At 43.6% G+C, this 17570-nt stretch overlaps 1 protein-coding gene across 2 annotated transcripts in view; it reads left to right on the top strand.

Annotated features, from left to right (window-relative positions):
* Nucleotides 1-4418: 4418 nt before the first annotated feature.
* EPM2A (EPM2A glucan phosphatase, laforin) overlaps nucleotides 4419-17570 on the top strand; it is a 38639-nt gene continuing 25487 nt past the window's right edge. Inside the window, exon 1 of one of the 2 annotated variants that reach the window (XM_075088015.1) lies at nucleotides 4419-4767. In XM_075088015.1, the coding sequence (XP_074944116.1) occupies nucleotides 4506-4767 (262 nt within the window). In that variant the 5' untranslated portion in view covers nucleotides 4419-4505. Of the gene's footprint in view, nucleotides 5100-17570 lie in introns of both variants that reach the window. The other variant, XM_075088016.1, reaches the window with a different exon arrangement.

Raw genomic sequence — 17570 nt, forward strand, 5'->3', positions numbered from 1 at the left:
CTTTCCTGACTGGTTAATCATCCACAGCAATGGGATTTGTATGAGCACAGAACCTCAGTGTTACTATTTCAGTAGGGCCCTATGTAGAAAGTTAGGAGTTGTGATTCTGCAAAAATTTTGTGCACAGCAACAGAAAATGCCTTTAAACATGTTTTATGTGTACATAAATACAATTGCATCTCCAATTCCTGAACATTCAAACTTTTCCTTAGAACCCTTTTAGCTACAGCAATTAGGCAGAAACTGAAGATATAATTGTTGATGTTATGGTTGGTACACAGCCTCAGTGATTCCTCCTGTGGAATCTCCACCACCTGCACAAATTTTGCATAATAAACCAGACATAAAGGCTAATTAGCTGGAGATTACATAAGGCCTATGCACCCATCAGTACAATTTAGGAGAAATCCCATGAAGCAATTGATTCTTGCAGAGACTGTGATCTCTGGAGCCCCTTCCTGGATGCTAATACTGTGGAAAAATAATCTTTTCCATACAGTTCTCTCCATTTAGTCAGTTAGAAACTGCACTGGGTTTGCATGGCAAGGTTTATGTAGCTGGGAGGCTACAGGGGTGGGTTCTGTGAGAAGCTGCGAGAAGCTTCCCTGATGTCTGATAGAGCCGATGCCAGCTGCCTCCAAGACAGACCCCCCGCTGGCCAAGGCCGAGCCCCATCAGCAGTGGTGGTAGCACCTTTGGGATAATGTATTTAAGAAGGTGGAAAAAAACCCCGTGCAACTGCAGCCAGAGAAAGGAGTGAGAATATGTGAGAGAAGAAACTCTGCAGACACCAGGGCCAGTGAAGGAGGGGGAGGCGGTGCTCCAGGCACCAGAGCAGAGATTCCCCTGCAGCCTGTGGAAAAGACTCTGGGGAGGCAGGCTGTGCCCCTGCAGCCCATGGGGGTTAACAGTGGAGCAGGTATCCACCTGCAGCCGGTGGAGGACCCCGCACTGGAGCAGGTTGATGCCTGAAGGAGGCTGTGACCCCATGGGAAGCCCATGCTGGAGCAGGCTCCTGGCAGGACCTGGGGGCCCATGGAGAGAGGAGCCCACGCTGGAGCAGGTTTGCTGGCAGGACTTGTGACCCTGTGGGGGACCCACGCTGGAACAGTCTGTTCCTGCAGGACTGCACCCAGTGGGAGGGACCCGCGCTAGAGCAGTTTGTGAAGAACTGCAGCCTGTGGGAAGGACCCACATTGGAGAAGTTAATGGGGTACTGTCTCCCATGGGAGGGACCCCACACTGGAGCAGGGAAAAAGTGTGAGGAGTCCTCCCCCTGAGAAGGAAGGAGTGGCAGAGACAGCATGTGATGAACTGACCACAACCCCTATTCCCTGTCCCCCTGTGCCACTCGGGGTGGGGAAAGGAGGTAGAGAAATCAGGGGTAAAGTTAAGCCCAGGAAGTAGGGAGGGGTGGGGGGAAGGTGTTTTAAGGTTCGGTTTTATTTCTCATTATCCTACTCTGATTTGATTGGCAATAAATCAGACTAATTTCCCCCAGTCGAGTCTGTTTTGCCTGTGACAGTAATTGGTGAGTGATCTCTCCCTGTCCTTATCTTGACCCATGAGAGTTTTGCTGTATTTTCTCTCCGCTGTCCAGCTGAGGAGGGGGAGTGATAGAGTGGCTTGGGTCCAGCCAGGGTCAACCCACCACAGAAACATAGTCAGCATTGACAAACACCTGGAATGTTACCAGCGACAATAAATTGCCGACTTTAAAATTAATTTGGCACTACGCATCACTGTGTTGCTAGTTTACTGTTAGATTGGAGGTAGACCGAGTGTTCCACTCAGTAGATGCTGTAGGTGCAAGTGTATTGCTAGATCCTAAACAGCTGTTAAGGACACAAAGGGACAATGTTTATTATTACCGTTCAGACAGACCACTAAGATGGTAGTTTGTTCCCACAAGAATTGACAGTTAATAATAGTTTCTGGGACAGTTAAAAGCAACTTCTTAGGGTTTTGGTCCCTTTATACCAAAGCTTTTTGATGGGACCTGTACGGCTTGCCAAGTTGGAGTGAGGACTTAATATAGGAAAAAAAGGAAATGGTCACGTTTAATTTTGCAGCTGTAAAAGATGACTGGATTATAGGGAAGTGTTTTAGGTTTGAGAATAGTGTTGAGGACTGCAGGGCAAGAGCGCTGGTCAGGCAGCACGAGGATAAGGGGTCCTCTTGGCAAAGGAAACCAGTTTATTGTTAATTCCTTAGGAGGCTTAGGGTGACACTTGAAACTAAATTTAGGGTTATGGCAATGGCCCAATGGCGGAAGTACTTCAACTCCTGCAATCCCAAACAATAACCGTAAATGTACACGCTCCCAGCCCCCCCTTTACTCTGGCTAAAATTCTGGTTTAGAGATGACAAATCCATAGACCGTGCAAATCTAGCAATGGAAAAACCACACATTTGCCTTTGTTTCTGAGCTTAAACCCAAACCTTATGGTACCTATAGCTCACCAGCCTCAGAGAATCCATTTTGTCCTGTATACAGGCCTCACTTGGGCCACAGCTTGGTAGTATTCGTCAGTAAAAATTGCTCTTCTATTCCCACTGTCCCAAAGCCATTGGACTTCAGAGTCTCAAGCCTATCTCCAGTTCTAGTTTTTATCCCAGTCTTGCAGGATCCAGCAATAAATCCAGTTTTTCAGCCTTTCTTGTTTGATCTCTCAATGCCAACCCTAATCTGAAATAGGGTTTTTGAGGAAAGAGCAGGAAGACAAGCTTGTAACTTTCTGTCATCTTTAACCTTAATCTAACACCCGGTATTGATAGGCTTAAAATGGATTAAGGCAGAACCTGGAGAAGAAACAGAGTTATTTTTAAAGCTAGAGGGTTTTTTTTGCTTTATTTGGCACATCAGAGTCTAAAGAACATTTCTTCTATTGTTCCACATGTCTTACAGGTCCAAGATGAGGACTTGGTACTTACAGGCACAAAGAAGTTAAGGTTTGTCTAAAGGTACACATGTTGCTGGTTTCCTCTTTACACTGAGGCTTAGACAACAGCCCGGAACTAAACTGTCAGTCAGGTATCTGGTTGGATCCTGCAGTTTCTTAGTTGTGACTGTGACTGGAATGAACAGAAGCGTATGATTTTACAGACACAATGCGCTGGAGTGCTTTTAGGGCTACCGTCAAGCTTGAACTTTGGGATAGAGCCCAAAAATTCATTGTTACATTCTGTATAGCCCGTAATACTAAAATGAAGGTGTATGGTAAAGGGGTAGGTATTTGAAAGACAGTTATGAGATAGGTTATGGGTAATTCGACTGTAAGGTTGAGCAAAAGCAAAGAATCAAATGTAATGCTCTGTTCCACAAAGGCAGCAGTGCTACAGTGAGGGCTGCTGCTAGTAGAAGCGCATGGAGGACAGCCAGAATTCCCTTGGCTTTGGCTATGTCTGGAAAAGTGGTGGCATATCACTTACACAAGTTCAATGAGGATCAGGAAAAATGAGCTAAAGCACTCTTAAAAATAAATTTGGCAGTACACCCGCTTCAGTGTGCCGTCCCCCCCAAACACAGGAAACAGGCAGCCATCTTCTGAGGCAGGATTTCTTTTGACTCATTGAAAGGCCTTCATCCTGTTCCCAGAACTTGACCTAAATAAAGTTACCGCTCCTCTGTTTCTGTCCTTAAACGCTTCTGAAATGGGTGTATTCAGACAAGGACTGCCCTATAAATGGTTGGATTGCATCCTCTTTCTCAGTCACTCTTTGCCAGCCTGAATATTGCTCTATGTAGGAGTGGCGAAATTCCAGCCAGGAGGGCAAAACAGACTGCGGGCAGGTGGGAGCTACAGCATTTTTAAAAAAACTTTCCAACCTTCCCCAATATTTCACATTTCTGGTCTTGCCACCACTGGCTGCCTGTCTGCAGAAAAGATATAAACATCACGGACACTTCAGTGTTATTTGAGGCTAAACCACGTTTGCAATGCCGCACGCACGGCGGTTATTTAATGACGCGCTCGCTGCGCTAAATTAAGTCTGGGCTCTGGGGAGTAACTGCAGCGGCTTCAGTTAACGAAGTAATAACAACACTCACTTGCGAAAGTCAGAGTACGTAACGTGCAGCCTTTTGCAACCTGAAAACCTAGTATTTATTTACCTGCAGGGATAACCCTCCGTTCCAGGCCTAACTTTAGGCGGCCGTTCGGGATAGGAACAGTTCTAACTCCCCGCCGCTATTCGGGGGGGGGGGGGGGGGGGCGGTCGCCTCCCGCTGCTACGGGCGGGCAAGCGTCGAAGCAAAGCCCGACCGGGCAAAGCCGTGGCGGGCCGAGCCCCGCCGCGCGCGCCGGGGCCGGGGCCGGGGCCGGGGCCGGGGCCGTGACCGGTACCGGTACCGGAGGGGCGGCGCCCCGCCCCCGCGGCCGCCCGGAAGCGCGTCCCGGGCGCGGCCCCCTGGCGGCGGTGCCGTGCCGTGCCGTGCCGTGCCGTGCCGTGCCGTGCCGTGCCGTGCCGTGCCGTGCCGTGCCGTGCCGGTGCCCGCGCCCGCCATGCTGTTCCGTTTCGGGCTGGTGCTGCCGTCCCGGCTGGCCGAGGGCGGCGGGGCGATCCTGCTGGCCGGCTCGCGGCCGGAGCTGGGGCAGTGGGACCCGCAGCGGGCCGTCCCCATGAAGCCGGCGCGGCCGACAGCCCCGCTGCTGGCGCAGGAGCCCGCGCTGTGGCTGGCGGAGGTGGTGCTGCCGGAGGAGGACGCCTCCGGCCCGTTCTGGTACAAGTTCCTCCGGCGACAGGGCGGCGACCTCCTCTGGGAAGGTAACGGGCGGGCCGCGCCCGTGCCCTGGCGGCGGGGAGGGTCGGCCCGGGGCCGCTGCGGGTGGGGGCCGGGGGCTCTCCCGGAGCGATCGCTCGCCCTGCTGGCGGCTCCGCCTCCTGCGCCGTGCCCCGGAGCAGGGCCCGGAGGGGCGGCCCCGCCGAACGGGCCGCGGCCGGGGCTCGGCGCCGCCTCCCACGCGGGGAGGGCCCGGGCTGCGCTTGCAGGCGGAGGCCCCCGGGCTATCGAGACATGACGTGAGCGCTCGCTAACAAAACCATGTTTTCGCTGTGGGCTGGAGGGGAGCGAACGCAGAAGGAGGCTGGTCTTCTAGGTCGGTAGAAGTTCCTTGAAACAGTTCGAGTCTTTTTTTTTTAACCTTACTTTAGGCATCCGTTGTCCTCATATTTTGTTTTCTATCTTCCCCCAGAAGTAAAGAACTCGGGATTCCCCGCTTATGCGTTTTAAGGTGTGATTTGTTAATTTGTTTCAGTAAGCCGAAATGTCATCGTGGCATTGTTAGGCCGGTAAATTTTACCGTCAGAATTGCTGGAAAAAAAAACCCAGGGAAAAGTTCTATCACAGCTTTTCCAGTCTTCTTGTGGCTTTGGTAGTAGTTCCACCGTGATTTTCTCCTGTTGTGTGCTGTGAAATGTTGAATAACTTTAGTCAGTTTCCATGTACTCTTCTAGTATATTTAACTTAAGTATCTTAAATAAAAGAGAACACTCATACCATTGTATGCTGGGTCAAATAAAGTTCTAAATATACCTGTTGTTGCTGACGAATGGATTGGACATGGTGAAAGGAAGACAGATGACTAGGTAATTTGTGAGGGTTTTGTTTTTTTTTAAACTTATAAAATAGTTTTATAATCCATGTACCGAAATAACACATTGTAGAGCAGTTGCTCTTCACCCATTTTAAGAATACGTATCAGACTCTTAAAGTGCCATTCTGTCATATACACTAAAACATGCACATCATCACAATTGTTGCATTTGTTTTTTCTTCTTCATGCTAATAAAAGACTGCATGTTAATAGTACATTCATAGAAGTTTACATCACAAAGTACTATTTACACCATGTAATATAAATTGTTTTATTTAGCAGCTAAAATAAATAGTATGTTCTGCCTGTTTTAACAATGTTTTTCTTTTGCAGAAATGCAGGAAAAGTGAATTTATGGAATAAAAATCTTTGCATCTGTCCAAGGAAGCAGAATTGGGTCTGTTTTGAAGGTGCCAGGTTGTACATAATATGCCAGTGATATTGGTATACAAAGATTCCTCACCACACAGAATATAAAAATAAGAGAGTGTTCCAGTCTGTAGAGAATCTGCAATTGTAAGGTGATGGTTACTGTCTAGTTTAGGAGTAATGGTACCTCAAGGTATTTGTTCCATACCTGGGAGCTCATTTAGTACATGTAGTCTGTTGAGTAGTAAACATACTCTGTTTTGGCAGTAGTGCTGCTGATGCAGTTTTAGGATTAACCTGTGTGAGATTTTGTTCTTGCCGTAGTATATGCTCAGCGGTTTGAGTTTATCGCTTAGCTAGGATGATAGAAGAACAAATGGGCATATTGTCCAAACACGGAGGGGTTTTTTGGTTAGTCATTCCTATCAACCGTTTTTTTTTTCTGAGTTGTTATTTACCAGAAGGAACTAAATTTGCTTAAACCCTGAAATTTATTGTTCTTCATGTATTACATGAAGGGAGCTTAAGGATGTTTTTCTATTCAATAATTAAGTAATATCTTGCAGGGTTGTTTTTATGTCATCTATTTTAATGATTATTTCCCCCCACACACACTGTAGATGTGTCTGTCATCTGTTTATTCTTGTAAAAATCACTGTTTGAGAAGTCAACTACCTTTTTTAAAAAAAGAACAAAACTTTTTTTGCTGATAAGCAAACGCTGTGCTTTGGCTCTTTAGTAACTTGTGTGTTTGGAATTAAAATGTGCTTTGGGAGACATTTAGCAGTTACAGAACATCTGCAATTTTGAATACATGGTCACGAGGGATAGAGGAAAGTGCAGAATGATACTTGCTCTAAATTTATGAGGTGAGGCATTCATCTGTAACCAGAGAAACTCTTGCCCAGTTGTGGATATCAGACGTTTACATATATTGGATATGAAATAATGTGCCGTATTTAAGAAAATTGCCCCCAATTTTTTTATTAGTATACTTTGTGTGAGAATTCCACAAATAATGCATATTATTTTTATAATGCTACTGCACATGTTGCATCGTGTCTTTTGAGTATAAATTTAGTTCATCCTTACAGCCGTTCCAATGCAATCGGGAAACTGAAAGATAAAGCAAGGGTTTTTGTTTCTGTGGGTTGGAAGAGTCAAAGTCACGGGCCAGTGTTCGGTGGCTTCTGGGTTCTGCCTGGTGGTCTGGTAGGAAGCCTTCAGGCAAGGCTTGGCCTGCAGGAGGGTTGCTGGCTTGTTGCTTGTGTCTGGAGGGAAGTAGTTCCCCTCTCTACGAGGGTGATGTGGGAGAGGAGGCTCTCTTGTGCTCCTGAAGGGCCAGATGCTTACCTGTGCTGTCCCAGGGCGATGACGCCACATCCAGAGCCTGTCGCTTACAGCTCTTCTGGCTCAAAGCACGTGATTTCTGTATGCACTCTGGCCCAAGTGAGGTTTCTCCAGGGACGGTACTTTGCTTACCTGCTGTGAGCTCAGCTGAAAGAACTGTTACCCAGGAGAGTTGTTAACTGTGCTACAGTGTGTGTGGAAAACAGGGTGATCATGTTGAGCATTAGAACCTGGGAATAGGTTTTTACCCATTAGAAAAAATAAATGAATGTACATACCTTCTTTTTAATTTTTCCCCCAATTGTGTCCCATGTGTCTTTGTGTAATTTGTTTTTGATGTAGATTCTTCAGATCGGGGTTTATTTATGTCTCTCTTTCAGCTTGGAAAGTAAAAGCATATTGTGCCTACTGTCAAAACTAAATAAATAAATAAGATGAAACTTATGCTTGAATTTATTTTTGTGACTTCATACTTGAGCACTCATCTATGCCTTTTTTCCCCCTTTACTCTGGTCTAAATAAATTGTGGGTACTATACAAGATACATGTTCAGTACAAGGACAGAAGAGTTACTAAAGGTATGCCCTAAACTGTATTTTGAGATGGTGGAATACAGTCTATTGACACCTTACCTTTTGAGAAGGGGAAAAAATACATATAAAATGTATACGCTTATATTCTAAAATGTTGATCCATTTTCACATAACCATTAGTTTGTAGTTGGTGCTTGCTTGAAGATTGACAGATACAGTATTGCCACTTAAAGCTGAAAAGCACAATCAGCCTACATTCTAGTAATTGGAACAAGTGAGCGAGGCCTGATTCCTTCCAAATAAAGCCATCTCTAGTTTTGGGGAGGGAGGAGGAGAGAAGAGGAGATGTCTTGCTTGCACTCACCTGGTGCTGTTGTTCACTGTGGTTTCTCAGAGGCCCAAAACGACCAGTAGAACACAGTTCAATTTAGAAGCAGTTTGGTGACACAGCCTGTGGCTTGCTGTGTTGGCCTTCCAGCGTCTGCAGTTCATGCTCCTGCGAGCTTGTTGGTTATGGATTGAGCCGTCTGTTGGACAACATACACTTCTGATGGTAGTGCAAAAGGACTGGTGTATTTATGGAGTAATAAAGGTTCTCATAATGTTGTAATATAATCAGCGAAAATGTCAGAAGTAAAATTTGCTCATAGCTTTCAAGGGTTGAGCACTTGTCTGGCTGAAAACATTTGTGATAGTAAGGCACATTAAAATTTCCATTTTAAAGTGGCAGTGATCTCACTTCTTGGCCTCATCTGTGGAACAAAATGGGTATAATTTCTTATTTTAATGGGGGAGATTTTGTAAAGGCTGTGTAAGGTAATACCTAGTTGCCATTCAAGTTGGAGAGATTGTAACAGGATAAGAAATATTTGGGGCTAAGCCAGAGCAGGATAAAGCAATGTAAAAATTCTTTGAGAAGTACAGTTAGATGCAACGTTATTTTTCTGTAACTGAGATACATATTTTTCTTTCCCAAAGCTGATCTACAGATCCCCTCTTAATGCAGATGTTTTATGTAGTAGTGTTCCCACTGGGTGTCGCCATTTTACCTGTGTATAGCCAGTGACTGCCTAGCGTCTTGCAGCTACTTGCACATTTCATCAGTGTTTAGTGTAATCTGTTCCACTTTTGAAAATAATCAGGGCTTTACTTGCTTCCTCCATCCCAGTCTTGTACAGAAGTAGGTGGTAGGTAGTGACTAGGAAGGAACATACAGCACAATTGGATGTTGATAAGCTTCCTGGACAGTTGTAGATGCCTTGACACCTTTCAGATGTGAGGTAAATTTTTGAGTAGAAGTGGATAACTTTGAAATCTGCTATGGAATACCTCCTTAATGAATGGAGAGAATCTTGTTTACAAAGTGTTATAGCTCCTGGTGTTTTTTTTTCAACCCCCTCAAGACACATACTTAGCAGGGATTATAGTATAATTGGTAGCAAGTTTTTCATTACATCCTATCTGTATGCCAGCATTAACCAGCAGACTATCGGAGATCAATAAAGCAATGGAGAGTTGCCCATGAAACTGCAAAATTAGAAGAATAAAAATAAATATGTACGTATGCATTCCTCTGGACTTGGCAGGTATGTGTCATTTCCTACCTGCAGGGATGATAAGGGGCCAGCAATGAATGCTGTGAGAACCTAATTAAATCCTTTGTGGTTATAATGGTAAAATTACAGTAAATGCATTGTTTATGCAAATACTTTTATCTACCATTTTTCCCATCCCCCACTTCACTCCCTGCCCTTGCTTCCAAGTGACAGCAGCATGCAGTAAGGGTCAAGAACTTATTTTTGGTGACAAGAAGCACTGAGAAGTGGTAAGTAAAGTAACTGGGATGATACTTTGGTTAAGGTTTTTGCCACAGTTACTATTTTGATGTAGCTTTTTTCCTGCCTACAGTTCAGTAGCCTTTCCTGGTATGGTGGAAAGTAACAGTAATACACGGTGCAATGCCATAGAGAGTATCAAAGCAGTTAGGAAGACTGTTACATTATACATTTTGTTGCTATCAACCGTTCTCTGTCATCTGTGTTTCCTTTATTCCTATTTCCACTATTTGGCTGAGAAGAACCTCTATTTCACTTGGGCTGAATTCCCTTTTAGTTGTTTTTCTCTGGCTTAATCTACATTATTAGACTGGGCATTTGGCTAAAAGCTCTTAGTATGGTAGCAGCTCCCACTGAGAAACACCTGCGCCTAAGCAGACCTAGAGAGAGAAATAAAACACATGTTTTTGAAAGTTGCCTTGAAAATTCTTGTTTTCTCATCTCTGATTGAAAAAAAAAAAGAAAAAGCCTTGCTGATTAACAGCATTAAGTGGTGAGGAGGGCTTTCTTGTGAGCCATTTAGTTCTAATTCTGGCATAATAAATAGACTAAAAGATCTTGAATTCAACCTGTATTTTAATAGGTTGAAAACTCTTTCCTTGGTTCTGTATATCAGCCTTCCCAAATGAGATATGGAAACAATCTGCTGTAAGTCTATGATGTGCAGTGTATGATACAAAAGGCCTTTTGTTTTTTTGGTATCTCTTTTGGGCTGGCAAATGCAAGGAAACATTTCTGAAAACTAAACCAGTCATGACGAAGGTGTTAGTGGACTAGGTGTGGCAAATTAATTTTGTCTTACATTAAGTATTTAAGTAATACAAGAAATTCACCTACTGTTTTCAGAGTCTAAAGGGAAGACAGTTTATTGACAGCAGAGAAAGTAGCATTAAAAAGCTGAGTAAGTATATTAAGCGTACAAGTAAAGGTTAGTACACAACACAGAACTAAAATGTGTTATTTGGTGCTACTTTTCAGGGGTATAAAAACAAAGGGTTGCTATTCAGGGGCTTTACAGAGACTTTAGGAGGGTGGGATTCCAGTCTAAGAGCCTGTGGCAGAGTCACACTGCCAAAATACCTGACCTGGCTCAGTTCCAGGGAGGAGAATTCAACCTCACGTCCCTCTCTGGTTTTTAACAATCGATAGCAATTCAGCTGTGGTGGGATTCAGACAGTCCCTGTTTCAAGACATCAGAGATTGAATTTTGTTCAAACAGCTAGGCAGCAGGGAGACTTTCATGACAGAATCTGGTGTAAAGGGTAAGTAAATTTGAACATTGTAAGTGTAGCGATGGAGGTCCAGTTAGAGTAATGTCTGATAATGACGCCATGCAGTAGCACATGCAGATAACTCTGAGAATTGGGTCCAAAATAGGACTTGAGGGTTTTCTTCATTGTAATGTTGGTATGAAAGATAAGGAAGCTAGCAAGTACTTAATCTTTTAAACCCTTCACTTCAGAGACTTTTTTTTCCTCATATGTTTCCTTTAGTTCCTGTTGTTCTATTGGTATTTTTTCTTTTAAATCTTATGTTCCTCAACCCTTCCTCATGCCTCTGCCCCCCCAAGTGTTTATAGTGCTTATGATGTTATTAAACTCTTCCAGGGGAATTTCTAAGCATGAACTCAGGATGTTCGTTTACCTTGTTAAAAGACCCTGTTTAATATTTCGAATGTAATTACTTATAATATTTAGGCAGACTTAAAATTTTGACTTGACATGTGTAAAGCCTGCTGGTTCATGCAAAATTTATGACAAATATTAAAAAAGTAAGTCTTTGCTTTTACTGATTTGGAAGTAGGTGATCTGAAAATTGCCTGGCTGCTTGCTGTTTGGATTTGTTAGTTGCTGTTGAAGTTAATGTGTGTATCTATGGTCATCTAAGTAGCCCTGTGGTTTTTCAAAGGGAGCGGTGAACTGAGAAACATGCTGACCTTGCTGGGGTTTGGATGTTTGGAAGCAGTAGGTCTTGGCATAGGGCCTGGCTAAGGCAAGGATGAGATACACAGCATCTCTACAGCCACCGCTGTGCCCTGGAGTTTCTACACACCTTCCCTCACACAGTTAATAAAAAAAAAAAAAAAAAAAAAAGGAAAAAACAATTCCAGCAAGGTATGCAACAAGCTGGTAGCTGGGAGAGCTGTGGCTGAGCAGTATACTAAGTGGCTTTGCTGCATAGAGCTCTGCGGAGACAGTGGAAGAGCAATCTTATTTTTTCCATTCATTCGTGGTTTTTTGCTCACCACACTTATTCGTGCTGAGAAGTTTCATTGGCCTAGGTTTTGCTCGTTATCTTTTAGGATCAAGCTGATAATTTCACCAGTGTGGCTCTTCCAGACCATTATGCAATCTGTGTGCAGCTGTCCTCTGTGCTGTTGGTAGACTGTTAGATTATACTTTTTTCATTTCTCCAGTACAGTTATAATAAATAGCAAATGAAGGTTTTTCTTTGTGTTCTGTTACTGCATGTGGTTAGCTCAAATTTTAGAAGATCCTCTTCTGGTCCCTGCTTATCTTCTAGTCCTTGATCTCTGGACATCTTTTTTTCCCTTACTATATCTTCATCTGTTTTTCCTCTGTTTCATTCTTGTATCCGTCTTTTGCTAGTGCCGTTTATCAGTTATATGGAGATCTTTGGTTTTAATTTTTTGTTTGGTTGTTTGTGCAGCCAGCTTCCTTCCTGTGCCACTTTGATCATCCTTCATAGGCAATAAACCAGGAGCCATACGTGCACTCGTGCGTATTGTGAAAGGGCCCTCTATGAGGCTTGAGCTGTAAGCGGGTCTGCTGGTTCCTTTCCTCTGCAGCAGTTCCCTACATCAGTGGATTCCACTGCACAACCGTCCGCAGTAGAGAGCGCAACAGGTGGGCTGCAAAAGCAATGGGTTTTTATAATTTCACACCTAGAAGCTTATTTTTAAGTTTCTCTTTCAGGTAAGCATTTTTGCGGTGAAAAGTCACAGATATTATTTAAATAAAATAATTCTGGGAATTATTGAAAGAAAAAGAGCGCTACCCTATCAGCTGAACTGGGACCTGTATCTCCTAATAAGCTCTTCCAAATTCCTTTCATTCTTTAGTTAGGAAAGTCCACATGATCAGTTAACAGGAGGATCAGTACTGTTTAGAAATTTTACTGACTCTTTTCTCATCGTTGAATTTTACATGTTTTCAAACAATTGTGTATTTGCCTCTCAAATAAATAAACAAATGTTTTGTCAATTGAAACAACATGAATAAAAACAAGATGAAGGGAAATACTAATTTAGATTGGTTTGGGCTGTAAAAAACCACATTTCCTGTTGCACTTTTCCCTTTCTCAAAGGGCAGTTTTACTTGTTTTTATTTCTGTGATGGCAAACAGGCACGTGGAATTTGAATTTTTTTTGCTTTAGTACTGGCTCTAGGAACAGAGAAGTTGAAATGCTGTTAAAATTCCCCCAAATCTTTGAGGCTGCACAGTGTTTTCTTGACTATAGAAAACCCTAAATTTTCACCCAAATAATTGTTTATTTCATATTAAAAGTACGTGGAAACCTACCCAGTGGTCTGATGTGTGCTGCGAGCAACATGTGAGAAAACAGCATTTGGTTCTGAAACCAGCGCTCTTGTTGTCTTGCAAATGCTGGTGAGGAGGCACAGAGCTGTTGTGCCTCAGCAGGGCGTTTAAATGAAAGTTGTGATGAATTCCCGCTCTGGAGACTGGTGGAGTCATAGGGGAGTTCTTTAAAGTATCTTGAAGTCTTTGTACAAGGTTTGGGGAGACTAGTCAGTGTAAGGGGACAGATGTATTTACATAAACAATTTAGGCACCAGAGTCTTCCCTTTGGTGAGAATTTGCCTTGGAGCTCCCCTAGGGATTTTGCAGTATGCCCTCGCGCTCAGCACTGCTATGCTTCAAGCTGTTTTGCCTAATAGGGATGCAGAGTCCTCTGGCTGTTCCATCTCTGCATGAGCAGTATGTGCCTCGGACTCGCCAGTGGTGCACACTTTGTTGGTAAAGATCCGATGTGCGTTTGTGATCACGGAAGCATGTTGGATTGCAGCAAATTAAATCCTGGATGTTCTCTGTTTGTGCCATGCCAGGTGGTGATGTAGGGACGCCCTGACAGGTGTGGTTGCCCAGGACGGTCAGGGTAGCCTTCCTAGCCTGTAGAAGGGACCTTTCCAAGCTTCAAGTGCAGAAACTGAACTTCAGCACTAGTCCTTCAGTTTTGGTAATTTATGTTGTGAAGTGCTTTGTGCATTTGAGAAGTGAGTAATAGAGCTGAGTTTCTGTGGGAATGGGCTGCTGAGTCTGACTTCTTAGGAAGTCACTTAGAAGATCCAAAGGTGCAGAGGCCTTTCAGATTATGCAGATAGCTGGGACCTGTGGGGGAAATAAGTGGAGCAGGAAATTGGTGTGGGTATGAGCAGCCCCAGTCATGAGCAGACACATCCAGACTCTGCATACATACAATCTCATGGCACTTCTCTCTGCAGTGGCCTCTATCTTTTCTGTCTGGTTCCTGAACAGAAACAAATAAATTAGAAATGACCACAACACGTTTCTGATGCACTGAGAAGGTCCTGCTGCCTTCATTGGGTGCTCTGTTTACTCCCAAACTAACCAACCATGCCCCACAAACAGCCCTGGACCAGAGAGAGAGCAAGGAAGTGCTGGTGCTGTTGGTCACTGCCTGGAGCTAACACCCTGCCCAAGTCCTGCCCTGGGTGTGGGAACGTCCCTGTGTTCCAGGGATCCAAATCCAGAAAGGACTGCCTGGCCTGTTGTGGCGACGGAAGGGAGAGTAAGCTTTTCACTCTAGTGTGCCAGATTTTTATCCTGCCCTCTGACTCTGAAAGCTTTTTTGTTCTTGGCACAAACTCTTCCTGTACTTGTGGGAAGTCTTGGACCAGCTCGTCTGAGTCTGACGGAGTCATGTAACTACTGCAAAAGAGATGCAAGGAGCCTGCTCCATCAGCAGAGATAAAGGGGCTAAGATGAGACTAAAGCATGTTTTGCCTGGATGTATGTCATACCATGAGGCTGATGCACCGTGCTTCAGATAGAGGAAAGTCAGGAGGAAAGGTTTAAAAAGATAGGAGTGGAAAAGGAAGAACTGAGGATTGTACAGTTAATGATTTCTGCTCATCACCCAAGCTGTGCCCCTTTTCCTAGCCGTATATGTTCTGCAAATATATAACAGAACATGTAAGTGATGCTAATTGTTTTCTGTTTAAAACACTGTTTATGATCAGTTACCTTGAATGAAAGTTGGTTTCATTGGCTGACTTATTTTTGTATTAAATTACTCTGGAAGATAGAATTTGAGAGAATTAAATCTTTGGCCCTTTTATAGCAGCTCTAAATTATAGATGAGCTCTACTGTACTCCTCCAAACTTGTCATCTGGCTCTACTTCTGAAACTGTTTCCTTGCACTGTTTTATGGCATCCAAAATATTATGGTTTTCCTGTGACAAACTGTGCTAGCAGAAGCATTATGTGAACTGATACAACAATTTTCTCTTTTTTTTTTTGAAACTCATTTGTTAAATGCAGCTTATGAAGCAAACTACAGTGAGAAGCACTTGTGCATCGTTCAGCTATTGCCTGGGTAGTGAGATGCTGATCATTTGTAATTGCCTTCTTTCATAACTCTCGCAAGGGGAATGGAGAATTCAGTTTCCTGAACAGCTCAGTATGATCATACTGTTCTCTAAATTGGTATTTCTTGGAGGCGGTAGTGCTCTCCCCTTCCTGTCTGAAATTATATCACTGCATTTGTTGAATATGTATTCAACAAATACATGAATATATATCTACACACATGAATATATATGTGTTGAATGTATATTCATATACACTCTGTTGCACAGATGACATATTTCAGTAGAAGGGTTGTTAATTCATAGACCAGTATATAAGGTAAGGAGTACTAAAGAGCTGTGGAGTTATGAAAAAACGTTACGAATGCAAGCTTTATTGTTTACCTAAGTATAACAGCCAAAATGGAAATGTACCTTCCGAGATTCCTGTTTGACTGTAGGCCACAGCAGGAAGGTGAGGTTGAGTGGTACAGAAAAATCAACAGCAATAAATAACAATTAGAGAAGGAAGCTTTTCAGAATGAGATTTGTCAAAACCTGTTTGAGGGAACAGTTGAAACAAACATCTCGTGGCAATTTACTCTTGGCCCTGCTTTCATGTGTGATTGTAGGCTAGGTAAGGGAATGAATGATGGTGAAGGTGAAAAGGTTACAAAGCAAGGAGGTTACTGCCATTTAAGAAGGCAGATGATAGAGAAGGAAGGAAAATAAGAGCCAAGAGTTAAAACTGGAGGAGAAGGAGGATGGACAGTAAAACTGGCAAGTGACAGAATTGCGTGCGTGTCAAGCAGCAGCAGTTGGATATGGGAAAGTAGGAAGCATGTAGTCATGCAACTGAGATCATTGAAGACAAAGAGTGAGGCTTTGTTGTCTTGTAGGACTGACTAGCACCTTGAGGAAAGAAGAAATTAAGCAGGAGGGAGAGATCATACATTGTGATTGCAAAAATTTGTGCAGAAACCTGGGTGGGAGAGGAAAAACAGCTGTGGGTAATGGAAGGGGGCAATCTGTGAGGGAGCCCGCGTGGGTACAAGGGTGCCCCCGTACAAAGGAGTATAGGGCTGGGAGTAACAAAGGAGCCAGAGATCCTGAGAACATGGTTCAAAACTGCCAGGATGTGATGAGGGCTGGCAGCTCCTGGGGGCTGGGGGCTGCGGGGATACCCCCAGGGCTGGCAAGCTGCTGGGGGGCACTGGGGCAGTCCCAGCCCCGGGCATCGGGCACCTCCCTGGGGATGGGGCTGAGGCTGGGATGGGAGATCTGCCCATGAGTGGGTGGGGGTCAGAATCAGACACAGCCTTGCAATGGCTGGGCAGGCCAAGGTGCATTGCTACAGACAGTTGTCAGAGAGTAAAATGGGGAAGGCAAGATGTGTTATTTGTGGTTGTAAAGATTTTGCTCAACACATGAAGTCAATTATAAACATCCATAGGTTTCGTTACACTATTGTATTTGTCAATGTATTCTGCTGACTTCAAATACTGTTTAAAAGTGGTAAGATTGTGTAAACAACTAGAAATGTAAGATAAAAATGTAGTGGTAAGATTTGTAGCTTCAGGAGCTATATACTGATCTTGCTCACCTTATTTATCAAAAGCTATGTCATACCACTGCATATGATGCATAATGGTTCAGCGATACAGAATGAGAAAATAGTTTTCTGCTTAGTATTCTCTTTTTCTTTTTAGTAAATAATATTTCACAGTTATGATAAAATGTGCTGCATGTCATCTGGAAATACGGAGATTGTTTGAGCTTTAGTATTAAATGTTACTCTTATTCTCTAGTCATTGCATTAATACATCTCCCAAAATGCTCTTGTTCTAGCAAATTTCCCTAAATGTGGTGTTTGGAAGCTGGTCATGCATTTACATGCAGTTACATGCAGTGTGAAATTGAAGATGTTTCTTCGGGCATAATTTTACTCAGAAATGTTCCAACATTGTTAATAATGTACAAGTGTAACAGACTTGCATTAAAAGCAAGCTATAGACTAGGTCACTTCTAATCTGCACAATAATTCCTACATGGCAATTAGTATTACACTAAGTATGTAAAAACGGTGGGGAGGGGATATACATGTACTGAATTTTTGGAGGCTAGATAACCTTTGATTGATGACACGGCCCAGTTCAATTTAAGTTGCTTACTCTGGCATGGTGTTATAAATTGGTTTTCTGTACTAAGGCTCATGCTATTGCTGTAAGAGAAGAAGAAGGGGTAATGGATAACAGGTACTGGAAAACCGTAAGGAAAATTTCTTACTTTATACAAGGCCATTTTAGGTAATTGTG

The sequence above is a fragment of the Phalacrocorax aristotelis genome, chromosome 3 (genome assembly GCF_949628215.1).
Source record: "Phalacrocorax aristotelis chromosome 3, bGulAri2.1, whole genome shotgun sequence".
Classification (NCBI taxonomy): Eukaryota; Metazoa; Chordata; class Aves; order Suliformes; family Phalacrocoracidae; genus Phalacrocorax; species Phalacrocorax aristotelis.